Source organism: Mastomys coucha, unplaced genomic scaffold (genome assembly GCF_008632895.1).
Source record: "Mastomys coucha isolate ucsf_1 unplaced genomic scaffold, UCSF_Mcou_1 pScaffold18, whole genome shotgun sequence".
In the NCBI taxonomy this organism is placed as follows: Eukaryota; Metazoa; Chordata; class Mammalia; order Rodentia; family Muridae; genus Mastomys; species Mastomys coucha.
Genome location: NW_022196900.1, coordinates 111,570,635 through 111,596,893, shown reverse-complemented (window position 1 = coordinate 111,596,893; position 26,259 = coordinate 111,570,635). Strand labels below are relative to the sequence as shown.

The 26,259-nt window shown below is 53.9% G+C and overlaps 2 protein-coding genes across 2 annotated transcripts; one reads left to right on the top strand and one right to left on the bottom strand.

Moving 5' to 3' along the window:
- Positions 1-1,165: 1,165 nt before the first annotated feature.
- Rnf207 (ring finger protein 207) lies at positions 1,166-14,468 on the top strand. Its single transcript, XM_031379622.1, has 17 exons — positions 1,166-1,586; positions 2,060-2,192; positions 4,510-4,654; positions 4,741-4,822; positions 4,895-4,970; positions 5,055-5,180; positions 5,502-5,548; positions 6,377-6,449; positions 6,536-6,604; positions 6,992-7,060; positions 7,141-7,238; positions 7,848-8,034; positions 8,167-8,352; positions 8,595-8,646; positions 8,911-9,028; positions 12,119-12,184; positions 13,312-14,468. The coding sequence occupies exons 1-17, from the start codon at positions 1,396-1,398 to the stop codon at positions 13,499-13,501; spliced, it is 1,908 nt and encodes a 635-aa protein (XP_031235482.1). The 5' UTR covers positions 1,166-1,395; the 3' UTR covers positions 13,502-14,468.
- Icmt (isoprenylcysteine carboxyl methyltransferase) lies at positions 14,363-24,443 on the bottom strand. The gene is made up of 5 exons (XM_031379623.1): positions 24,160-24,443; positions 22,958-23,046; positions 21,743-21,912; positions 20,867-21,084; positions 14,363-18,481 (listed from the first exon to the last, which is right to left on the bottom strand). Exons 1-5 carry the CDS (start codon positions 24,352-24,354, stop codon positions 18,299-18,301), a joined length of 855 nt encoding a protein of 284 aa, XP_031235483.1. The 5' UTR covers positions 24,355-24,443; the 3' UTR covers positions 14,363-18,298.
- Between the last annotated feature and the right edge of the window lie 1,816 nt (positions 24,444-26,259).

Here is a 26,259-nt window from a genome sequence, read left to right as displayed (position 1 = left end):
TCTAAGCATTAACTCTTTAACTGCTATTGTAACACCGCATTAGAGCAAAAATCATCCAGACTGGGAAGGCCTTTAAAAAACAGCAGGTGCCAGGCTTGCTGCCAGGCCTGGTGACCTGAGTGTCACCCGAGATAGGGAACAGATTCTGCAAGTGGCCCTGAGATCTCCACAGACCACTCACATGCACACTATAAGTACCATAATAGAATCTTCTCGGGAGAGAACTGGTAATCCCACATAGAATTTACTGCCTTCTGGCTCCTGTTTGAAACCCCAGCGGATGCAGAGCCATCTCTTAGTTTTGTCTAACAAGTGAATAAGACTTCTGGGAGGGTGGGGTCAAGCACTGAATTTGGTTTATGGAAAATAAGCTGGCTTTAGGAGCTTAGGAAAACATGACTACAGAAAGCTGAAAGCTGAGAACACCCCACCACCCCACCCCACCCCACCCCACCCCCGGGGAAGGGAGGCACCCAGGGTAGAGGCCTGTGGACGAATGGGGCAGGTCAGAGGAATCCTTTGGTCCCAATCTCCCACCAAAACCCACACCTCTGTGAACACCGGGCTCTTCACAGGTGTTAATCCATACCCGTCCCACCCCATCACCTGGAGACCAGCCTGGAGAGGTCAGTAACTAGACTGAACACAACGGTTAAGTCAGGCCTAGGACTCCACTCCGAAGTGCACCCTCGTCGCAGCCCTAGAGATTTTGGACCGTCTGCTGCTCTCTGGAGCCCCCAGCCGGCCATGGAGGAAATGAAGCTATGAAGACCCACAGTTCCCTCTCAGGTCCTTAGCTAGAACAGTTCCAGCGTAGCCAGGGAGGCCTTGTCCCGCTGGCTGAAGATCCGATGCGGGACCCAGTGTCCTTGGTCTCTGCGCTCCAGTCTCACGCCAGGTGTAGTATAGTCTTCGACCCTCACCGGGCACCGTGTTTCTCGCTGCTTCTGGGCTCCGGGTGGAGTAGCGAGACTATGGGTCAGCACCAGTCCTGGTCCTGGACCTGGCTCTGCAAAGCAGCAACACTTTGAGGAAGGAACACCAACCTCACTCCTGGTCACCCAGAGGACGTCGTAGGGCGGAGAATTGCCAAGGGAGAGGAGGTGGGAGAAGTGACGACGAAGGGGAGAAAGCACGGCCCAGTCTAGCAACCTGACCTTCTAGGGAGTGGCAGACCACTCCCCCGCAGAGCCACCACCGAGGGACTATGGGAGAGGTAGGTGACTGGTGGCCTGGGGCCCTCCCGTAGTTGTCCCTGCCCGGGCGCTGCAGCTTCACTTTCCAGCATCCCAAAGCCACTGGCGAAGCCATATCCAGGAGGGTCAGGTAAGAGGGACGTGACTGGAGCTCCAGGAATCTCAGCCGCTGTCCTGTTTGTCCTGTTTTTCCACATAAATGTCTGGAGCAATTTTTGCACCTCTGGAGGGCCTAGGTGCCCTGGATGCTGCGAGTGGTCATCCACTCGTGTGTCCGCTGTGCCACACACAGTACGAGCGCCCGTGCCTGCTGGACTGTTTCCACGACTTTTGCACTGGCTGCTTGCGTGGCCGGGCTACGGATGGCCGCCTGTCCTGTCCACTGTGCCAGTAAGTGCCCCAAACCCAGAGAGGGTGAAGTTTGCCCTGGTCCTGGGGTGGACTTAGGTGTAGATGGTGAGGTTCTGAGTCTAAGCAGAAGAGATGGGAGTAGTCTGTTACCATAAACAGAATTATCATTACCCCAACCCCCCATAGCTTAGTCAGGTTAATGGAAGCAGTTAGGTGGCCCTTAACAGAAGCTCCCCAGAGTCAGGGGCCTAGGGTAGGGCTGGAGGAGAGGTGAGGGGGCTCAGATTGCCCCAGTGAGGTAAGAGGTCCGATGGGTAGCGGTTCCCATTATAGTATGACAGGCTTACGCAGTGCCTGGGCAGGGTAGGGCCCTCAGGACAAGCCGACTGTTGTATTTATATCAGACCTCACTACCCTGGTACTGCTATTTTTAGCTCCTGCCTGGAATGTGAAGGGTAGTGGGGAGAGATTCTTACAAGGGTGTCCAGATCTTGGCTGCAGCCTTTCTGCAGGCACCAGACCCTGGTGAAGGGTCCCAGTGGACTCCCCCCAGTGGACCGGCTGCTACAGTTCCTGGTGGATAGCTCTGGGGATGGCGTGGAGGCCGTGCACTGTGCCAACTGTGACCTGGAGTGCAGCCAGCAGGTGAGGGAGCAGAAGGCAGTGGGTGCCAGATTACATGGTCCCTAACACTTAGAACATGTCCAGATGTGCCCTAAAAACGCACAAACCTGATCCATCGGTGAAGTCTCCAACTACTCTCTGTGCTCCCTTGGACTCCAACCATGCCCTATCATTCATACTGGTGAGGACAGCAGGATCCAGGAAGAAAAACAAAAAGACTTGAGCCAATACCCAGATAGGAGCAGGAGTGGAGGCTATTCAACTTAGGGAGAGCGAACTTTAGGGTCTCTGGGTCAAGGTGGAGTTCTGAGCGATCAAAGGAGCAGTGGCTCGGTTCCCAGGCCTAGGGGACCTTTGATGACTGCCTACTGCTTAAGCCCATGGAGGTAACTGAAGCCGATATTGTTTGCAGCTGTAAGTAGCTGGACAGCTAGCAGGGGGCTGAAGGCAAGTCACCAGCCCTTATGCAATGGTGGCTGTCATGTCGAGATTTGATGGGCCCAGAGCAGGAGAGAAGCTCAGAAAGAGTACATACCTCATGCTGAGAGAGCTTCACCCGGAAGTGAAGAGGACAGGCAAGGCAGGGGCGGGGCTGTGAGGGGAGAGGGGCCAGTGACTTTGTTTCCACAGGACTAGGACTCCATTGCCGGCACCCACAGGGTGGCTTAGGAAGGTCCGGAACTCTAGTCCTAGGGCAATCAGTTGCCCTCCTGGCTTCCAAGGGCACCAGGCATGCACACCTTACACAGACAGACATCCAGGCACGTAAAAGAAAATCCTTTTTAAAAAGAGAGAAGGAAAACCAATATTGGGCCAGCTGGCTATCAGTAGATAGAGATACTTGCCAATTTGAGTTTGATTGTCCTCTGACCTCCACACACACACTCCCAGCACACAAGATAGGTACCTGCACACAGATAGTTAAAAAAAAAAAAAAAAGTTACACATGAGGCTTGAGAGCTAAGGAGGCAGATGGCTGGCTCAGCAGTTAAGAGCACTGGCTGCTCTTCCAGAGGTCCTGGGTTCAATTCCCAGCCCACATGGTAGTTCACAACTGTCTGTAACTGTAGTTCCAGGGGCTACAACACCCCCAGACAGACATACGTACAGGAAAACAACAAAACAAAACAAAACACCAAAGCTCATGAAATAAAAATAAACATTTTTCAGAGAAGTAGGGTTTGAGGGATCACAGCCATGGCTATGGTCACTACACCCCAAGCTCTGGACTCTTAGCCCTGGGTCTGCCCCCGATGCCCCCAAAGGTGCTAATACATGCCCTTCCCCACGGAGTTCTCACTCCAGATGGTCGAAGAGATGTCTGAGTGGAGAGATGGGCTCGTGAATAGTCTCCCCTCCACTGCTCCCTTTCACGGTCCCTGGGTCCCACACCACCATGCACCTTGCTGTCAGACACTGCCCCATGGCAGCCTCTACTCACAGCTGGTTCCTGTGGGGAGATGGGGTATGTTGGAGCTGGGGAGCCTGACAGGACCCAGAGCTTGTGATTTGACCAAGTTTGCCAAGCTGGGAAAGGAAGGTGATCGGGCGGACCTGACTGTGGAGCCAGTGCTCAGTGTCTGGACAGGGCTACAGCATCGTGTCCACGACTGAGAGTCCCAAGGGGGCCTGATGTTTGCCCGCTCTCCTCAAAGGCTTTACACTACAGTTTCTGCCTCCTGTCTCTAGGAACTGCCTTTCTTTTCTTCTTATTTTATTTTATCTTATTTTTTGGAACTGCCTTTCTAAGGCTCCTGCCTTTCTTACACCCACTTGCCAAGCCCCAGTGCCCTCATCTTTTAAATTTTAATTTTTTTATGTGTATGGATGTTTTGCCTGCCCATATGTCTGTGCACCAAGTGGGTATTTGGTGTCCTCAGAAGCCAGAAGAGGGCTTCGGATCCTCTAGGATGGGTTACAGACGGTTGGTTGTGAGCATCCTGAATTGAACCCAAGTCCTCTGGTGCTCTCAACTGCTGAGCTATCTCTCCAGCCCCCAGCACCCTCCTCTTAATCTGGGTGTATCAGAGCCCAGGGAAGCAGGTCAGGGAGATACAGCACAGCAGGTGGGGACACTTGCTGCCTTCAAGACTTCCGTTTGATCCTCAGAGCCCACAGCATGGCGTGCCCCTTGGGCACTCACCCAAGTACACAAGAGAATCGATAAAGTTCCGCTACTGGGGACTGGAGGAGGAAGCTGGGTGTTAGTCGGACCCTTGCTTGGGCTAGGACTGATGTATTCAAGGGCACGGTGACTGTAGTCCTAGTACTGGGTTCAGTTGAGTTTTAGAACTCTAGCCCGAGGAGAGGGCGGTCTGAGCCAGCTCTCGGTCCCCAGGACTCAGAGACCACGTACTTCTGCAACACCTGCGGGCAGCCCCTGTGCGCGCGCTGCCGTGAAGAGACGCACCGCGCGCGCATGTTCGCGCGCCACGACATTGTAGCCCTGGGCCAGCGCAGCCGGGACGTGATCCAGAAGTGTAGTGAGTGAGGCACACCTTGGCCAGGGGTGGGGGCCAGGCGGGCATGTCTCCGGGCTCTCACCACGGCGCCCCACCTCCACCCCCAGCTCTACATTCGGAGCCGTACATCATGTTTTCCACCGACAAGAAGTCGTTGCTGTGCATCCGCTGCTTTCGGGACATGCAGGGGTGGGTAGAGGGAGCAGGCAGGGAATGGGTGGAGCGTGGACCCAGCGGATCTTACTAGCTGCTTCCCGGCAGGGAAAGCCGGGCCCACTGTGTGGACCTGGAGTCAGCTTATGTGCAAGGTTGCGAGCGGCTGGAGCAGGCGGTGCTGGTGAGAGCGGGAACCAAGGGGCTGAAGATGGGGTGGGAGCTGTGAGAACCCGGGGGAGTGGAGTTGAGACTCTGCTGTCCCCAGGCAGTGAAGGCCCTGCAGACAGCCACGAAAGAGGCCATCGCGCTGCTACAGGCCATGGTGGAGGAGGTGAGGCACAGTGCCGCCGAGGAGGAGGCAGCCATCCACGCACTCTTTGGCAGCATGCAGGTGAGAGGGAGATCGATCGGGAACTTCCCAGGTACTCTCACGGGGTTTACAGTGTAGCGCCAGGTGTTAAGTCAAATTGCCTTTTAGGCATTAATGACAGTTGACTTCCAGAGGATACCAGAGGCTGTCCTAGTCTGGTGTTAGAAGACTGAACCAGAGAGGTGTAGATGGTGGAAGCACCTAGGCTCTCAGGCAGTGCCATGCAGGAAGGAGGAAGGCCACATGGCAGAGCTCTCCGCTAAGCATGCTGCCTGTGCCTATGCCCCAAGGCATTATGGTAGGGGAGGCCGAGCCAGGTCCATGGTGGACTCTCTCTCCCAGGACAGACTGACGGAGAGGAAAGCGCTGCTGCTGCAGGCTGTACAGAGGTGAGTAGGAAAAAGTCCCTGCCCCTACCTTGACCTCTAGCTCTGAGCCTGAGCCCCGCCTACCAACTCTGACTCGCAAGGCAGGGGAGGGGATGGAAGGGAGGAGCAGGGGAGGAGACACACAGGTGGCTGCCACCAAAAGTGGGCAAGGTGTTCCCAGAGAAGGAAGAAGAAACAGGGGAACACTTCCCCCCCAGTTGGTGTGAAGCCCACCGTGGTGGTTCATGCTTATAATTGTAGCTCTTGAAAGGTAGAGGTGGGCAGATCAGGAGTTCAAAGCCAGCTTCTGCTTCACAGCTAGTTCAAAACCAGCCTGGGCCACATGAGACTTTGTTCCAACAATCAAAACAAAGCAAAAACCCGAGCTAAGAAAATAGCTCAGTCAAGTAAAAGGCACAGAAACACAAGGATCCAAGGTCACACCTCGGTACACAGTTTAAAACAATGCAGTGGCCGTAGCTATACTCCCAGCACCCGGGGAAGCAGCGACAAGATGACACCTGGGGCTCACTGGCCAGACAGCCTAGCCAATGCAATGGGTGATCTCCGAGTTCAGTGAGATGCTGCTGTCTCAAAAAGCAAGGTTGGAGGTTATCAAGGAAGACACCTGATGTGGGTCTCTGGCCTCCATATATACAAGTATACAAGGTATACAGGAGCATATGAGTCCTGCCACACAGGCACACAGTGAACAACACACACACACACACACACACACACACACACACACACTAGTGAAGAGACAGGGCTGTAGATTCCAAGATCCTGCAGGTGGGCCAGGCATCTCCTCCCTTGGAGACCTCGCAGCCTAGCCTGCCCCTCCCCCAGCCAATACGAAGAGAAGGACAAAGGCTTCAAAGAACAGCTGACCCACTTGGCCTCCTTGCTGCCCACCCTACAGGTAAGGTTGAGTTGTGGAGGGCTGGACACAGCCCACAGCGCAGACGCTGAGCATGCCCTCCGCTCCCCCCCCCCGCCCGCCCCCAGGTTCACCTGGTCATCTGCTCGTCCTTTCTCAGCCTGGCCAGCAAAGCCGAGTTTCTGGATCTGGGTTATGTGAGTGTCTCCAACTCCTGCAGGACCCCTTCTCCCCTGTCCTCACAAAGAGGCCGCATGTCTGATGTCGCCTGCAGGCTGACTGGGGGACTCTGGGCTTCTCTCCCCTTTACGGACCAGATGAATCCCTTTTTAAAGGGAAGTTAGCATAAACTTCGGTTCCACCAAACTGCAGCGTGTGCATCTGCGGGAGCCCCACCTCCCTACCTATGCGTGTGGTGGTGCCTGTTCCTGGACCAGTCCTAGAGGGTTGGAACTTCTAAGAGAGACGAGGTCAAACGTCCACTAGACTAGCTCCAGTGCCTTCGAGTCTTCCACTTCTCTCTCCCACCCTGGCTGCCACCTCCTTGCCACACCCTCTCGTCCTGAGCTCTTTCTCCGTGGCAGGAGCTGATGGAGAGACTTCAAGGCATCGTCACGCGGCCGCATCGCCTAAGACCGGCTCAGAGCAGCAAGGTGCGCGGGCTCCCCGTCGGGGGTCGGGGCCGGGAGACACCCGGTTAGAAGAGCCGCTCATGACCCAATCCCCGGTCTAGATCGCCAGCGACCACCGCGCAGAATTCGCGCGCTGCCTAGAGCCTCTGCTGCTGCTGGGGACCCGCCGGGCTGTGTCCACCGTGGGCGGCGCCAACACGTGAGCCAACTAGGCGGGCGAGCGGAATCATTGAGAAAGGCTCCCGCACCAGCCATCCCCGCCAGAGCGCCCAGCTCCGCACTTGGAGTCTGGGCCAGGCGACAGTCTGAGAGGGAGGGACGCTGGGACAGGAAGCCCCGGGCAGGCGAACAGCTTGGTCAGGAACGGCTAAGAGACTCGGTGCTCCTCACCTCCTGCAAGCCTCCTCAAGCAGACTGGACGGGACACTTTCGGGGGCGGGGGAGGGGGTGCAGAGTCACTGCGACTCAGAGTTCCTGGCACAGTTGAAAGCCAGACCTCGGAGGGATTAGAAGCTGTGAAGCCAGCATGTGCGGGGCCCAGCCCAGAGCCAAGAGAGCAAGACCAGTTGTTAGTTCAGACCTTGTGAGTCATGGGAGTGAGCGCACCTCGGTGTACCCAGACGCAACCGGAGGGCTGGTGGCGTTTAGAAACCACCAAATCGCGTAGTTGCCCTTCCTTTGCCCTTCCTGGGGCCCTTGAGAGCTTCCAGGAGTTCCATCCTGTAGGCTGGGTGGAGGGGCCAGTGGCTCCCTGAGCGGCCAAGTGAAGACCAACCCTCTCCCCTATGCATACGGGCTTTATCCGCAGGTTGGCAGGGGGCTCAAGCCCCAAGATGCTGAAGACACCCAGCTGTCCCTCCCCAGTGGGGAAGATGTCAGGGTCGCCTGTCCAGAAACCCTCGCCACACCGTTTCATTAGCACGAAGGTGCTCCTGGCGGAGGGTGAGGACACACCCTTCACAGAGCACTGCCGCCAATATGAGGATTCCTATCGGGTGAGGGGGCTGGGCAACGGCGGGATTGTGAGGCCCCACCCCTTCTTCGTTAACGTCCAGTTGTCTGGCTGGAAGCCACTCCTCCACCGAGGACTGGGTAGTATCCACTGCTCCTCTCATCTCTTGCCACAGGGCCTGCAGATGGAGGTGCAGAACCTGAAGGACCAGGTCCAGGAACTGCACCGAGATCTCACCAAGCACCACTCCCTCATCAAGGCGGAGATCATGGGGGATATCCTGCACAGGTCCCTACTGCTGGACACGCAGATCGCTTCTGAGTATGCCTCCATGGAAGGCATGAGAGCCATCTTCCAGGAGGTAACCTCTCCCAGGAGCTCAATCTAGCCTTGGCTACAGAAGGCACAGGGCAGGAATCGGGAAGAGTACCTGGTATGGTGCCTTGCCAGACCCTCATGCTGGGGGTTCTGTGGCTGGAGGCTTAGCTCCTGAGAAACACAAGGAGCAGGTTGGTGTGTGTGGCTATGTGGCTACCAGAGCAGTAACAGCAGCCTTGAAATGACTCTTCCCATCCCATCCAGCACACCACTCTTCTCTTTCAGATCTGGGAGGACTCCTACCAGCGAGTAGCTACCCAGCAGGAAATTTATGAAGGTCCCTGGCAGTGATGCTCTCTGTTAATCTGCATGGAAGCAGGGGAGGGGCCAGTCAGGCACTAACCATTCACACCCACACCCTTGTTCTTTCCCAGTGGTTTGGCCTTACACCTGCATTTGGGGGTAGGATCCAGCAAGTGGGATGCCCACAGCGCATGCTGCTCCTCTGGATCACAGATGTCACTTTAAGTTAGTGTCTCTAGGTGGTACCAGGCTTGGGAGCAAGAATCTAACACCAACAGCCAACACTCTGGCCTTACAGCCCAGCTCCACGACCTTCTCCAGCTGAGGCAGGAGAATGCCTATCTCACCACTGTCACCAAGCAAATCACGCCCTACATCCGATCCATTGCCAGGGTGAAGGAGCGCCTGGAGCCCAGGTGAGGATGTATGGGAAAGAAGCCAGTGGGGAAGCCATCAGGCCAGACAGGCCAGGCTGGCCAACCAAGTATCTGCAAAGGTCTGCCTGCCCTAAGAAGTGGTGGTGTACCCTACCAGCGGAGGCAGAGGATTGCTGTGAGCCTGCGGCTAGCCACACCCACACAGGCAGACTTCTCAAACAAAAAAGAAAAACTCCTAAAAGGTGTTAAACCGAGCAGGCCAGTCTAGGAGCTGCTGTGTTAAGAGCTGTGCTCTTCCGATTTCTAACCAAGGTCCGTGGCCTTACTTTTCTCAGAAGCCCGCAGACCTGGCTTGCTTGTGTCTTGACATTTCACGGGGTGAGGTGATTCCAGCCACTGCTTTGGGTTTGGTGCTGACTTGATGGGGCACTGGCCTTCCCGCCCATCTTTTTTTTTTTTGGTTTTTCAAGACAGGATTTCTCTGTGTAGCCCTGGCCGCCCATCTTTTTTTGTTTTGTTTTGTTTTGTTTTGTTTTCGAGACAGGGTTTCTCTGTGTAGCCTTGGCTGTCCTGGAACTCACTCTGTAGACCAGGCTGGCCTCAAACTCAGAAATCCGCCTGCCTCTGCCTCCCAAGTGCGGGGAGCAAAAGCGTGCGCCACCACCACCTGGCCCTGGCCATCTTTTTACCTTGTAGGGTTTGTGTGCTTCCTGGACAGTTGCTTCTGTCTCTCTGTCTTCTTGTTCATTCTGGGTTTCTCTTTCCCTTTCCCACTGCTGCTGTCTCTCTGTCTTCTTGTTCATTCCCTTTTCCACTGTTGTTTCTGCGGCTTCTGCACCTTTAGTGCCAGAATCCAGGAGGCAGAGGCGAGGGGATCTCTGTGAGTTTGAGGCTAGCCTGGTTGGCTAACCTGGTCTGCATGGCAAATTGCAGGCCAGCAGGATTAAATAGTGAGACCCTGTCTCCAAAAAATGTAATACTTTGTGTGCATGTATTCGCAGGCACACGTGTGCTGAAGAGCACGTGTAGAGGAGAGAGGGCAGTCAGCAGGTGTCATTCCTGTGGGTTCTGGGAATCAAACAGGCCCTCCGCATGGCAGCAGGTCCCCTCTGACTGTCACGCCGTTCTCAGCCCTACTGTTTCCTGGGGATGCTCTCTTGCCGCTTGAGGCTGAGAGCTTGGATTCTTCTTCAGGAAGCTTGTGGCTAAGGCCTGTGTCCTCCCAATCAGTCTTTGTCTGGGTGCTTGCTTCCCATATGGCAGGTGACCCTGGATCATCTCCGCTGGAGGCCTGCAGGGTGCACCGGATGGACACACCTCCTAGGCCTGCAGGGAGCCCATGCCATCTTGTTTTTGAAATACCCTTTAGATTTTGGTCCTTTTCTGGTTTCCTTCCCTGGAGGCTTCTGTGTGGAGCTGCGTGCTGCTCTCTCTCTCTCTCTCTCTCTCTCTCTTTCTCTCAGCCCTGGCATTCTCAGCCGCACTTCCTTGACACATCTTTTCCCTGTGGTTAGCCACCTCCTGGTTCCTGGTTGCTCCCCTCATCAGCCCACTGCCTGAATGGTGGCTTCGCCCAGAGTCATCCCAGACATTCTTAAACAAGTAATTTTTTAAAAAATTTATTTATCATTTATTATTATTAAGTGCACTGTAGCTGTCTTCAGACACACCAGAAGAGGGTGTGTCTCATTATGGGTGGTTGTGATCCACCATGTGGTTGCTGGGATTTGAACTCATGACCTTTTGGAAGAGCAATCAGTATTACCCGCTGAGCCATCTCACCAGCCCCCATCCCAGGCATTCTTTATCTTCCGCTCTCCCTAGGTGACCCCCTCATGACCCTGCTCCTCTCTTCTCCTCTCCTCTCCCCTCCTGTGTGCACGTGCACACTCATGCTATGGACTAAACCTGACATTGGGTGATCCAAGCCTGTGCACTATGGTGAGCTGTCACAGCCAGGTCCCAGGTCTCTGGTTTAAAAGCACTAAAGTGCCTTTAATCCCAGCACTTGGGAGGCAGAGGCAGGCGGATTTCTGAGTTTGACGCCAGCCTGGTCTACCGAGTGAGCTCCAGGACAGCCAGAGCTACACAGAGAAACCCTGTCTCAACAAAAACAAAAACCAAACCAAACCAAATCAAACAAAAAAGCACCCTAGTGCATCCTAGCATTCCTGCACCCCAGACTCACCTCCAGCTACATCCCTGTTGGTGTCCAAGGCCCTTCAGCTGAGCAGTGGCCAACAGAGTCTGGATAGTGTTCCACCATATCCAACTCCTTATGGTGGTCAGTGGCATCACGTGTGATCAAAGCCTGGGACCAGCCTGATTCCTTTTTTCACCTGTGCCTTTTCTTTTTTTCTTCTTCTTTTTCCTCTTATTTTGTTTTGTTTGTTTTTCGAGACAGGGTTTCTCTGTGTAGGCTGTCCTGGAACTCACTCTGTAGACCAGGCTGGCCTCTAACTCAGAGATCCCCCTGCCTCTGCCTCCCAAGTGTTAGGATGAAAGACGTGCGCCATGACACCCAGCTGTTCCCATTTCTAACCCATACAGAGACTCAGACTGAACTCTCCATTCCAGCCTGTTCACTCTGTCCCTTGCTGTAACCCAAGCCAATCCTCCTGTGCCCTTCAAGGTGTCCCAGAGTCATGACATTTTAAGTCTACAGTTTCGATTGCAGCAGGGCATGGCAGCTCTCCAGGCCCCTCTGCCCACTTGTCAGGCCCCAGTGGCCTTCCAGCCTCCTATGGAGCAGTTGCATTAGCTCCCATGTCGGTCTGAAAGGTTTGTGTTCCAGGCTGTCACATGGGGCCTCATCACTGAGGTCAACAAAGACTCCCCATAGTGCCAGCTAAAGCAGGCCTCCACATGACCTGGCCCACTGTTTTTCCTTTGTCCTGAGGTGTCTTTCCCAGATAGCTTGTGAGACCGGAGCCTGACCAGGGCCTGTATACTGTTGCAGCCAGTGGCTCTAGCAAGCCTCTGGGTCTTGGTATATCTTCCCAGATGGAGAGAGAGTATTAGTGTGCCCTGGACAGCCTGCTGCCTCATGGTCTGGGTGCAGTGTGAAGTTGAGGCCACCAGCTGGGACTTCACTGCTCTTACACAGCCTATACGCTTTCTCTCATCCAGGTTCCAGGTGCCTGTGGATGAGCACGCGGAGCATGGGCAGAACATGTATGATGAGGCCCCGAGCAGGTAAGGCAGGTTCTTTCCAGCCTGAGCTGGAGGGAGTGATCTGAGAGGCAGACTTTGGGATAGACAAGGTTTACCTGCAGTGCCAGCTGGCTGCTCCCAGAATACTCTGTGTGTGAGAGCTAGGAAGGAGCCTGGGCAGTCGGAGCCATTCCCTGTGAATGTACAAAGGAGAGAAAAGGCCTAGGTTGTAAAACAGAAATGGCTGGGGAGATGGCTCAGGTATAAACATGTGACCCCCAACGACAACATTAAAAATTGCTTAGTGTTGCTATGCCAGGCAGTGGTGGCGCACACCTTTAGTCCCAGAACTCAGGAGGCAAGAGGCAGGAGGATCTTCGAGAGTTTGAGGAAAGGAAATGTAAAAAATAAAATAAAATAAAAATTTGGAAAAAAAAAAATACCCCTCCCCACAACAGTTAGGGCTACATAGTGGGGCCTTGCCTCAAAACAAAAAGAAACAAAACCAAAAAGCTGCCTGCCTGGAAAGCTCCAGGCCAGTGAGAGACTGTCTTCCCCTGACCCCCAGTGTGGTTGGGGCCTGAGAGACAATATCCTAGGTTGTCCTCTGGTTCCTACATACTCATTCATATATGTAATGTGTAACACGTGTACACACACACACACACACACACACACACACACACACACACACACGTTTAACCGCTGTAGCTGTACTAGAGAGATGCAGGTGAGACTGCATGGGCTTAAAGCTAGCCTGAGCTACTTGGAGAATTAAGGCCAGTTGGGGCTACACTGCAATATGAAAACTCCAAACCAAAACAATGAAGCAGAAGCAGGCAAGCATGGTCACGGTGAGAAAGAGGCCCTGTACTCAGGGCGGTGTGCTGAGGGCAGGGCAGGAGGGTCTCCTGCTCTGCACAAGGCTGACGTGCTTGCTGTAGGGCAGCCCCAGGCTGTAGGCCCCACCAGACTCAGAGGCTGAAAAGCTTAGATGCCCTGGTGTTTGAGCTGGCCACAGCCATGACCTGGGGTGACTCACTGCAGGCAGACGGCAAGGCTCTCAAGGGGTGGGCACGGTACTGCCTCTGTGGGCGTCCATTATGAAAGCTGGACACAGTGAAGTGGTGGTGGCAGGGTCATCCAGCTCACGTCAAACTGTTCTTTAGGGCTGATCCAGGATGCGCCACTGAGAATAGAGACAAGACTTCTGAGCCCAGTGGAAGCAGCTGGGCCCTGAGCGGCCTCCCCGAAGGGCCTTCACTAAAGAACCAAGACCACCTCAGAACCAAGTCAGAAGCTGGAGATGAGGGGTGGAGAGCTGGCTCAGCACCTAAAGGGGCTTGCTACCAAGCCTGATAACCTGGACTGACACGGCAGAGGACTAACTTCCCCGTGCATACGCAGTTAAGGAGTCATGTAAAATCTCCCAATGAGGATGACTTCCCACGTGGAGAGAGTAGCTTAGGGACTGGGTCTGAGTGAACCTCACCCAGGCAGTCAGCTTTCTCAAGACTGCACACAGGCTACAGGCATGGCTCAGAGGTTAGGAGCACTGCTGCTCTTTCAGGGGATCTGGGATTCAGACCCCAGCACCCAGAGGGTGCTCATAACCACGTCTATCTATCTCCAGTCAAGGGCATCTGACGCCCTCCTCTGGCCTCCACGGGCACCACAAGTGTAGCGCACAGACATACGTGCAGGTAAAATACATACAAAAATAAATCTTAAAAAAAAAAAAGTAAGGTTCATGACCCACAATCTGTCCTGGGGAGCTAAATGGTGCCCTTCCATTCACATCTTAAGAGAACACACAGTTTGACCCGGCTACACAGCAAATGCCAGTTTTGCGTACACCACACAGACACAATTACAGTTTGACACCCTGCACTGCTAAAGCAGTGGTTCTCACCTGTGGGGTGCAACCCCTTTGGAGTCCTGTATCAGGGGTCCTGCCTGTCAGATATTTACATTACTATTCATAACAGTGGCAAAGTTGCAGTTATGAAGTAGCAATGAAGTGATTTCATGCTTGGGGAGGTCACCACACGAGGAGGAACTGTATTAGAGGGTCACAGCATTAGGAAGGTTGAGAACTGCTGTGCTCAGCAGAGAGCTACAGAGACAAAATATAGATGATTTGATGCTGGTGGTGCTAAACTCTCTAGATAGGATTCTCGGGTATAGTTCTACATCTTACACAGTCACACTCGCTCATAGTGAAACCAAGTACAGTTTTATTAAGAATTAGAAAGAATATCCAGTATCTGTGAAAGAAAATCCCATTTTATTATACTTAAATAAACATTTCTGTATGTAAAAAGAAGAGTACAGTGACTACTCCACAGTTCTCCTTCCTTGCAATGGGTCAGACGAGCTGCCTCCACTCAGGACTCAGGGCGAGCGAGCGAGCGAGCGAGCGAGGGACAAGCTTCCCAGCCAGGCAGCTGCTCGCCCACGCCCACGGGGAGGCTGAGGGCTCTACCTGGCCGCCACTGTAACGCAGAGCTACCTAAGGCAGGGAGAATGCAGAGGAGCAGGCCTCACTGGCTCTTTCTGAGGCAGCAGTCCAGCTTTGGCTGAGCCCTGCTTGCCACTGAGTGCCCCCAAGTTAGCAACTAAGTGGGAAGAACTGATAAGGTGACACCCTAGGTCCCAGCAGCAGCTCCCACCAAGGACACCACTATTAAGCTTCCGCCCTGCTTGAAGCCATACCGGCTTGTAGCAGGATCTCCTGAATGCTTCCTGCCTTTTTTCTGTAAGGTACCCACTTTCCACACACAACCCCCCCCCCACTCTGAAGCCGGCAAGGAGTCAAATCAATCTCCTAACAAGCCCTTGTTTGTGGAAACCCTAAGACTTGGCAGCCCTTTTAATACCTGAAGAGCCTCAGCAACCCAATTCTGCTGCCACCTGTTACGGTTACATTCAGAAAGTTAAGATGATCTCCAGCCCACTGCAGCAGAGACCAATCACCTGCCACATCCTGCCTGCAAGAGGCTCAGATTCCCCTGTGGACTGCCGACTGCTACCTGGGAGTGTCAGAAGGGTGGCTCGGTCCACCCTTCCACATCCTCGGGATGCTCTTTAAAGAATGCAACCTCCTATCTCCTAAGGTACAGCCCAGCGTCTCACCAAGAGTTCCCAATGGCCTGGGGTTCACTCTCTCTGGGTCCTAAGGCTGAACTCTGGCCTCTGGCAGGAGGAAGGTAGCATCAAATGCCAACATTCAGCCTTACCACCCACAATGCCAAGGGCTGTCATTAGCTACTCTCCATCCATCAAAAAGACAACTTCATGGCCCTTGAGGGAATGGGAGGCTGGAGGCAGCCAGCTTAGATGCATTGAGAAAGAGCCGGGCATGACTGCCAAAACTCCATTTCCTCCTGTCTGCAGCCTAGTGAGTAGGACAGGCTATAGGAACTGTGGACTGTCTCCATTCATATCACCGTGGTGACTCCTGGGCAGCTTGGTGAGGACAGCAGCCACGGCTGCCACAGAGCTCAGCAAGCCTCAGGTCCTGAAGGTTGGCAGCTCCTGAGCCAACTGGCCTCACATGGCAACTGGCAAACCCGTAAGCCTCTTTGGTATATAGAACAACAAAAAACTAAGCCACAAAGTCTAAAAATAAACTACTTGCAAGCTGGCAGAATGCTTTTTGGATACACATTAGCACACATTACTTTTGAACACACAGAAACCTGGTTCTTGTCCTAAGATTTCCTTATGCCATCCAGCCCATCTTCTCACCACACCCCTGTGAGGTAGGCGGTCCTGGCCCCACCCTGATGCACAGGAGGGCGTGGTGGTGAGCCATGCTCTGGCCACCCCCCTCCCACCTTCACCCGGTGTCAGCCCCACAGCAGTGCTGCCTGCAGGCAGCCCCGAGAACACTTCAGCTGGGCTGGCTCGAGGCTCTCCTGTCTCCTGTCGGCTTCCCTGGCTTACTACACTGATCAGGGCACAAGTCTTTGAGGTTTCTGGATTCTCAGAAGTTCTGGTGGAGGAACTGGCACTGCTGACGGAGCGCCTCCTGGTGGAGGAACTGGCACTGCTGACGGAGCGCCTCCTGGTGGAGGTCCACTTCCCTGCTGATGGGATGCCTGTCTATTATGTCAAGAGCAAGCTAGAATTCCTCATTTACACAACCCCCGAGGTTTTGTCAACTCTGGCTGCATCCTACAACACAGTACAAACCAGCCACTTGATTGTTCTCTCTGACCTGACAAGGTCCTACGGTATCTCAATATTGAGCACCCACCCATATTAACCTTCCCCCACCTCTTGGCCAGAGCCACCCGTATTCCTGCTTCCTTCAGATGGGCCTCTGAGCACTTGTGGAACAGGTCTGCAGACCCAGCAGCTGCACGACCATCAGCTCCGCTGAGAGAGCCGCAGCAGCAGCCTGCGGGGCAGCGAACAGCAGTCCTCCCAGCAGCAGCTGCAGGGCAGCGAACAGCAGTCCTGCTTTCAGCCAGCCAACCAGTAAACTGTGAGCCGCCAAAGTCAACATGCCCCCATCGGGGGAATGACTGTCACACTGTTCCTGACAATTGTTCAGTGCCAATGCTGCCACTGCCAACATCAAGCCCCAAGTCAGCACCCATGTGCACTTGTGTCCTGCTGGATTCCAGCTTAGCATTAATTACCAACCCTGTTTTGGTACCCTGGTGGAGACCTGGCCTCTGTACAGCAAGCTGCCAGTGTGCTTAGGAACACCATGGCCACTGCTGGGGCCTGGGCTCGCCTGACCTGAAGCACCGAGTGTGCTGCTGTGCACTGGTGTGCTGTGAAGGAAGGAGGTCTCCCGAGGAAGAGAGCTGTACTCAAGGGTTACCAGTGGCTGACGGCAGGAATACTAAACCAAGTATCCATTCTTTTCAACCCAGCAATGTCTGCTCAGTGGTGCAGGGAGAAGAGAAAGGTTTTTCTCAAGTCTGAGAGGACCCGGCTGCTGCACAGAGCACTGAGCAGGCTGATCTGGACTCTGCTAGAGCTGGCAGGGAAGGCCCTGCAGCAGGCCTTTATCAGAGCTGAGTGTGAGCTGAAACACACTCAGATTCTCACCCATGGATTCTCTACCCATGGTTTTGCGCTCATGCTTGACAGACTTTTAAGACCCTTGTACATCTCAAGGTAGGAGCTCTGAGGACAATAAACCAAACCAAATCTGGAAGGATCTCACACCAGGGCCGTGGACTGCTGAGGGTCAGTCTGCCTCAGGCTGCAGATGCATAGGCTATGCTGGGACCTTCTGGAAAACACTTGCTGCTGCAGTAAGGTGACTGACTTTGAAAAAACACAGGAAACTAATTTGACAGACTCATTGCAACATAAAAATAAAAAACACAAGCTATGATAAAGAAGAATAATCCCAAACACATGGAGGGCAGCATTTCTCGGAATTAGCACAGACATGACCTCCTAGGGGTACAGACGAGCCAATGCCAGGACCTGGGAATCCCGGGGCCCACATCCTCAGCCCAGGCTCAATGGCTACTCAAACGCTGCAGAGCACCTGAGGGCCTGTGCTACCTGTCGCCACGGAAAAGCTGGACTTAGAAACTCCCAAGCAGGGAGGCTCCGTGTCCCTTGGAATCTACACTGTTACTTTTATAAGATTGGTGTGTAAATATGATTAAATGTATGATAAGCCGAAGGGTAGAAGTCTTTAGAGTTAATGCTGATGCTCATGCACTTATGGGCGGACAAAGGTTAAAGCTGGGTTGTATTGTGGGTTAAATGAAAGGTTTTTGATGCATTTTGAATGCTGATATTCGGCAACTCTGACCACACCCGCAGTGGGCTGAGTGCTGCAAAGGGCAGTGGCCAACTCTCCCGAGTATCCTGGTCACCGTGCAAACACACTCTGTCCTGAGGGGGCACAGGACTGTGGCTTGGGTCATCACCCTGCCACTGTGGAAGAGGCGCTGATGAACGCTCCTTGCTCTACCTGCCTTCAGTGCAGGAGATGGTGTCTGTGGCTCCTTTGGACCCAAAGTCTTCTCAACGTTAGGTCCTGGTGACGTTCTGAGGAGTAACTAGTTACATATAAAACAACTAAGAAAACTCACTCTGCAGTGCCCAAGTTGAAACAGTTTTGTCCTAGGCTTCGCAGGGCCAGAGGTGCCCTGGTCCCACGGGGCCTCACCCCCGTCATAGCTCCACCTTGACCCCCTTTATGAAAGGCAGGCCTGTGGGCACCCTCTTCTTATAATCCAAGTATTCTTCCCCAAAAAAATGAATCAGCGAGATCTCCTCCTCTTCTGTGCGATCTCGGAAGAAGCGCCACACCGTCAGGGCGTAGACCACGCCACAGATGGGGTTACACAGCATCACCTGGCAGAGGAAGCACAGCAGACCCACAGTCAGAGCAGTCTGCTGCCAGGGCCCCTTCCCCACGGGACTTCTTCTAGACGACTGTGTGGCTGGCAGCCATCCCTGTTCCTGGGAGCCACACTCACGGCTGCACCCTTTTGTACCTGTCTCTGTGACAGTGAAGGACCATCTGGGCTTCAATCCTGGGTAGGTAACATACACCCCCGCCTGTACTCAAGTGTGAATTCTCTGATGGAGTTAGTCATGTTGGTGTCTCCATCCGCCCTGACTTCTGCCCACTTGAACATACTTGTCAGCCTTGGACTTTTGCTTCCTCCCCTCAAGGCCACATAAACCAAAGGCCACTCTATATCTGAGCTTCCAAAACATTTCCTTTTAGAGACTACTCTGCTCAGAAAGTAACAGTGTCCACAGGTCAGAAAAGCTGTGTCTAGCCGCCTTCATACGTGGCGGCTTCTCTACACACACACACACACACACACACACACACACACACCCCTTGCTCAACCTGGTCCTCCAGCCAAAAAGTCCCTCAAAGCTGAAAGCACCCCCAGCTCCTATAAGCTTCCTTTGTTGCCATGGAAACCCAGCCCTACCCACTGCAGGCATCAGGACCCGTCCAGTGATACTATGCACGCCCCCAAATTCTTCTGTCCCTGCACTGAGTACTTGCTGTGTTCCTGGCACCACGCTAAGACACGAAACCTTCACCAATTGACTCGGTAGCATCATTCCCACACTAGTGTCCTGGCTTTTAGGGTGGCCAAGGGAAGCTTCAGGGACCAGGCTCCTCCCATCTGTCAGCACCAAGTCTGTGCCCTCACACCTGGGCAGCCTTGGGCAAGTGTCTTAGTCATCAGTGACAACCTTCTACTGAGCTGGAAATGAGAACGCAGTGCACCAGCAGCACCATCCCGGTTAAGAGGAAAGGTCGTGTTTTGTATAAGGGTAAGTACTGCTGAGGGTAGGTAAGACTTCTCTTCTACACACGCGTGCAGGCACCACTCCCTCTCACACCCAGGCAAGCACAAGCACACATACCAAGGCACAGTGTACAAAATACCCATTATCCAAAAAGGTATAAAAATCTTTCCTCTCTAAAGCACTTAGGCACACAGAAGCACTTAAAGCAAATTACATTCATCCCCTACCCTCTGTGTGTCCCCAGGGCAAGAGGAACAGTGTGACACATCTCAGAAACACAAAGCTTTGAAGGAATGCTACGGTCACTTGCCCCTCCCACCAGAACCCCCATGGCCCGAGCACGTGGAAGGGATGTCTGGGCCCCGATGTTCTTCCCTGGCTCAATTTATACTCTCTGGCCAAGTTGTTCTAGGACTAAGTATAGAATCCAGAGACAGCTGTCAAAATACAAAGGTTTGGTCTGCATCCCTAGACAGCAAACCCCACAACTCTCATTAACTTGGCAGGACCTTGGCCTCATTCAGACCTATTTTTTGATGAAAACCCACTGAGCCAGCAGAGGGTGGCTGAGGACACTCCCTCCCCAAAGCCTACCTTCCCTTGCCCAAGGTACTCCAGACCCAAGTCAGAGCAGCAGAAAGGGGCCCAATGCAGGGCAGAATGGTACCATGGCCACCAGAGATGCCATGCCCAGAAGCAGGCAGTCCTAGGAGATGCCATTCAGGAAGGCAGTCTCTTCCCACTGCTGGTCACTGCCTGCTTTTACCCTCTGACTAGCATCCAGGGCTCCCTTGCTCCTTATCTAACGCTCCCTCCCTGCTGGCAGGCCACCTCTGTGCTTCTGGAAGCTGCAAGACATACCACCTGCCTGTCTGTGGTTCTCCTTTGAAAGAATAAATTGTCCTCAAGTTTAAAACTACACAATTAACTCAAAACAACATCTTGATTTTACCCCTAAAACATTGAAAAGCTAGATTTGGTCTCTAGTTTTTAGAGTCCCGGCCTGAAGCATGCCAGGGAGCAGGAGAAAAGCAGCCTGTGCACACACTAAAACGCTCGAGGGCACACTTAGAACAGGAGCTTTATAGTGCCACACCAATTACACTTCAACTTAGGAAGTGTAAGAAAGTCAAGTGGCCTAGATAAAAGGGATACAAGCTCAAACTTAGCTTAGCCACATAGCAAGACCCTCTGTCAAGATACCAAAAAAGAAAGAAACTTAGAAAACTAAATTCCCAGCCAGGCAGCGCATGCCTTTAATCCCAGCACTTGGGAGGTAGAGGCAGATGGATTTCTGAGTTCCAGGCCAGCCTGGTCTATAATAGAGTGAGTTCTAGGATAGCCAGGGCTATACAGAGAAACCTTATATCAAAACAACAAACAACAACAAAAAACCCCAAACAAACAAACAAACAAACCCCCCTAAGCCCCAGGAAAGCATCCTCAACTCTGGTACTATACCTGGGTTCCAATACTCCAGTAAAACCAGCCCACATAGGAGGGGTGCCGGCACCAAGCGTATACCCCACTTGTCACCAGAGTGTGGGTGTCTGACTTTTCACTCTGCACCACATGGTTGAAGTTGGAGCCAGCTGTAAACATGGCAGCTTTCCTCAGGCATTCTCCAAAGACCACCATCAGCAGCCCAGTGGCACTGAGCCATGTAATCTGCTTCAGCTCTGTGGAAACAGACATGAGGGACAGAGAGTAGGGACACTGGGGCGGCCACTCCCTTCACTATCCAACACAAACCTATCCCCTAGAGAGGAACATCAGAAGCCACCCCGGGGGAAACTGGCATCTGTCACACATTAAACTTGCTAAGAAAGCCCCCAGCCCAGGGCCACTACATGAGCTGCAGGCAGCTGCCCTGCCTGGGCGGCCGGCTCTTCCCTAAGGAATAAGGGCTGCTGAGAGAGGCAGAGACCGTCTTGGGTCCCAAAGTCAGCCCTAGGACCCACAGCTGGCTTTCTGGGAAGTTTAAGTGTGCTCCCAGTTCAGAGGACTTTTATAATAAAACCTTGTGAGATGTTCATGTTACAGAAAGTGTTCAGGCCCAAACATCATCTCATCCGATGGCAAAGTTAAGATCACAACCATCCAGGTGGGACTCCATCTTAGGTCATGGCCTGTGTTATGCAAGCCTTAGAGCAAAATGTCAATGTCCTGGATTCGAAATCCAGAAGCAGAATTCTCCAGGGAGTGGAGTCTGTCCTTTATAAATAGCTTAGGGAGCAGAGAGGGCTTGGGGAGCAGCTCAGGGGAGATTAGACCTGAGAGGTGGATCAATGTCACCTTCTCAGCCTGCAGGGAGGTGCCCTTCTCTCCCACACCAACCTGGCCAAAAGATGTTTTCAAGTGTGAACTCTATCCAGGAGGACAGGGCAGCCACTGTGTACTCCAGGCTGTGGTTCAGGAGGAAGGAGTCCAAGGACAGACTTTTGGGATTATTGACAGCTGTCACTAAGTACTCAGAATAGTGGAATAGAGACAGCGAGCACACGTACCTATTTAAAGACAAAACAAGAGAGGGAAAGCAGGCGAGAGAACCAAGTTAGGCCAAAACATACACCTGGTCTGCTCGACTGCCCCAAACTGGCATGTGGTGCTGCTGTCACCCACCTGGGCGACACCAGGGGCACGCACATGTACACATACACACACACACACACTCACACGCACGCACGCACGCGTGAGCGCACCACAATACTCACACGCACGCACACACATACACTCACACACACTCGCGCGTGCACACACACACACGCGTGCACACACACACTCACACGCACGCACACACAGGTCATTCCTTCCCTCTCCAGCAGGCACAAGTGTGGTTCTGTGGAACTATTATGTTTCTGAATGTCACAGACAAAACTAAAAAAATCTCCGTAGGTGAAGGAGAAACTATGGTCTCTTTACTTCTTTAATATGACAATTTCACATGTTAACATGAAAGGGGAGATATCAACAAAGTAGTGACGCATGTGGGAAACAAAATTCAACAGAACTAAAATAATTCCAGCAAAGAAGGATTAGATGGCTCAGCATACTGATAATAGGAGATAAAGCTTTTTACCTTGAAGCCACGGTTCATATCCAAGTCAGAGGCTAGAAGGCTCAAGGGATTGAACTCATAGTGTAGGGGAAGTCCTACACTGGCTGGGGGGGGAGCACTAGCCGGGACCTAATAGAAACCGAGACGGAAAAGGCTTAGAAGACACCGGGAGACTCGCCCCTGCCCATCACCGCGGACCTGCACCCCTTCAGGGAACGGCTCATCACAACAACTTCAGGCGATGGGCCCTCTGGAGAGGGCACAGGGAGACCCGTTTCCATCCACCACAGACATAATCCACTAACATGCACAGTCGTGTTCATGAGATTTGAAGTGTGGGGATTTGGAGGAGGCGGGAGGCTGCTTCCTCAAAATGCTAAGCAGCCTCCTGTTCCGTCAGAGCCCAGCCGGGTATGAGGAGAGGTCACTATTCGCCCACTGCTGCCAACCCTCACCTCAACACCATCCACCACGGCCCCCAGAGTCTCTCTTACCAGCCAAAGTGATTCCAAGAAGACTGGCTGAAACTTAGCAGCACTCCGCAGCCGAACACAAAGCCAAGGAAGCAAGCTCTGATGGCTATCTGAAACACACCCAAAAAGCCCTCAGTCACCCGGTGTTCCGCTGCAGACAGCCTAGATTAGCAAAGCCCCTCAGTGAGCGGAGTCCATTTGCTCAAGAGATAGAGGGTGAAATACGGCTGCTTTAGTTCAAACCCTATTCTTATCCGCCTGGCTCTGGCCTTGGACAAGTTGCTTAAATAAGAGTTTACCCATCTAAGCCATGGGAATAACAGCAGTGTTGTGTTCTAGGGCAACACCGAGGATTCACCACACAAAGTGCCTAAGAATAACCAATTTTAACAGCCACGATAACTATCGTTACTACTAGCAACAGCAGGGCTAGCTACGGAAAAACTACCTAAGCCCAGTTTACTGTTGATACACCCGAGTCAACGACTCCAACTCTCGAACTCCGTGCCCTGCCACCTCTGTGAGGCGGGGAGTTTGACGAGAAGGTAAAATACCACACCTGACATTACATAAATTAAAATTTCATGGGTTAGCTCACTTCCCACCTGACATGCACTGCCTAAGCTGCCGATCGGCAGGAAATGCACTTAACACCCACAGCTAGAAGTGGGTCCCTCCTGTGACCTCAACTTATGGTTGACATACAAGCCCGTGCGGGGCATCCCCTCGGCGCAGGGAGTTGGAGGTAAACCGGCCACCGACGGGCTAGGTAACGCACGCCCGCTAGACTGGCTCCCATGCCTGTTCCCCGCCTGCCCAGTCCCTGTCCCCAGTCCATCTACTCAGCCCTGCCTGACGCATCCTGGTCCCCGCGCCGTCTTCTCGGTTCTAATGTACCTGGCCCGCCTACCCGTGCTCCGTCCCCGCCTGCTCGGTCCCTGATCTCCGTCGACCCGGCTCCTCTGCCTCGTCTCCAGCTCCGGTGCACCCGGCCCGCCCTGCTCCAGCGCAGCCAGCTAGCTCGGTCTTGCCTGGTCCACACCTACTCCGCCCACCCTGCCAGAAGCCCGTCTGATCCCGGTCCACCCCGATCCTGCGCCGGGTCTGGAGTCCCGGTCTATCGGTCCATCCTGCCCGTCCCGCCCTGTGCCTGGTCCGTGTCCGGGTCAACCGGTCCACCAGTCCCGCCCGCCCGCCGGGTCCCGGTCCCGGTCCCTCCGCACCTGGTAACGCGGCGGCCGGTAGAGCAGCAGGAGCAGCGCGTTGAGCCCCGCCACGTAGAGTGCCAGCCCGGTGCGGCCCTGCAGGCCGGCGCGCGTGAGCAGCGGCAGAGCGAGCACCGAGGCGCCCAGGAGGAAGGTAGCGAGGCTGAGGCGCGCCTCGGAGCCCGGCGGAACCCGCGCCGCGCAGCCCGCCATGGCGCAGGGCGGCGGAAGAGCCGGCGGCGGACTAGCGGGCAGAAACGCCGACTGTAGCCGGGGAAACCCGAAGGCCGCGCCTGCGCACTCCACCGCCGACGCCGGCTCGGGAAGGGCAAATGCCCGGAGCTGCGCGCGGCCGGCGAGGTCTCGCGAGACTGCCGCCGCGCGCCGCGGAGGGCCGGAATCCGAGCGAGCGCCGTGCCTCGCGGGCCCCGCCCCTCAGGCCCCGCCCCTCAGCTCGGGACAGCGTGACGTCGCAGAGGGGCGACGCAGCAACCCGGAAGTGGCTTCGGCGCTCTGCAGAAGTTCGTCCCAAGTTTAGAGCCCAAGAGACGGTTAGGCGTGACCGGCCGCTGGGTCGCACTGAGACATAGCGCAGGCGCGAGCGGAGTCTGCGGACCCTGCCAACCGCTTCACGACTCCCATTGGTGGCCTCCCTGAAATGGGATCACCCTCTTCCTAAGTGGGGTGCGGTCCTCGCTTGATTTGGGGACAAGAAGCGTAGTATGACTGAGCCCGGGAGAAGGGTTGAAAGCAGCGAGTTCCCTTTAGGTGGCAACATTCTGGACGATTTTCCTTGACCCACATAGGTTGTGCGTGCGAGTGTGTTTCCCATGTTGCCTAGAATGAAGATGGGCGTGTTAAGAACAGAAGCTTTTCACCATTTTTATCATTTTAAATCTATACATTTGTACATCTATGTATTTGTACGTCTTTATGAGGCACAACCCAAGGTGGTTTGACCGGATAGGAATCCTGTTGTTTTATAAAAAGAGACCAAGATATGTCTGTTAGGAGGGCGGCATGGTGAGGTGTGAGAGGCGAGCCTCGGCAGACCCATGCTGAGACATCCCTTGCCCCGACGTACCAGCCATACTACGGTACAGTGTAGAATAGAGTTTACTTAGGGCATGGGAAGGGGAGTTGAGAAGGGAGTAGAGACAGAGAAGGACAGAGAGAGAAGAGGAGAGGCCGGGAACACGTGGAGAGTGAGAGAGAGAAAAGGGTCAGAGAGAGAGTGAGAGTCAGAGAGCCAGGAGTGGCAAACAGCCAGCCCCTTTCCGTAGTAAGCCAGGCCTCTCTGAATGTTGCCTGGTAACTGTGGGGCGGAGCCTAGAAAGAATGCTAAAAGATCCAGCTTACAGAGACCCGCCTGCGTCTGCCTCCTGGTTGTTGGAATGGAAGGCAGGGACTGCACACTGCTTTGTTTTGCTTTTTGAGACAGTGTATCTGCCCAGGACACCCCGAACTTTCTAGATATCCGGAAAAGACACTTGAATTTCTGCTCCACCTGAAGGCTGGAATTTCAGGTGTGAGCCATCACCCCAGATTTTGTCTGGTGCTAGACAAGTCAGGGTCATGCCTTCTAACTGAAGGCTAGATGTGGGGTCCATTTGGTTTGAGTCCAGGGGAGAGGCCCTGGTTGGGCTACAGGGTAAGCAGGCTCCATGGAAGGCCTTAGAACTGCCTGTCCTTGCCAGCTGCTGGAAATGGGGCACCACGGAGGAGCCGGGAGCTGGTGCTGGGTTTGAAAAGCAGAGCCAGGAAGAGCAAGCCTAACCAAGATGAGAGACAGGCCCTGGTGAGGCTGTGGCGAGCCTTCATGTACCTCAGGAGCGAGTCCTGGCAGGAGCCCTGATGTGTGCGCACGTAGATGGAGAAGCCAGGCTTGCCATCACAGATTCTAACATTCTGCATCCTGTTTTGGTGACCTCAGGCAGGTGGCTCCTGTAAACTGGAGTCATGATTTCGCTGTGTTGGATGGACGGTTGTCTGTTGTCCTACTTTGTCACAGTGGCACAGCCTAGAGTTATCTGAGGAGGCCTGTGGGTGTGCCTGGGAGGGATCCTCTTGATTATTAACTGATGTAGGAGGGCCCATTCCTTGGCAGGTATTCCTGGG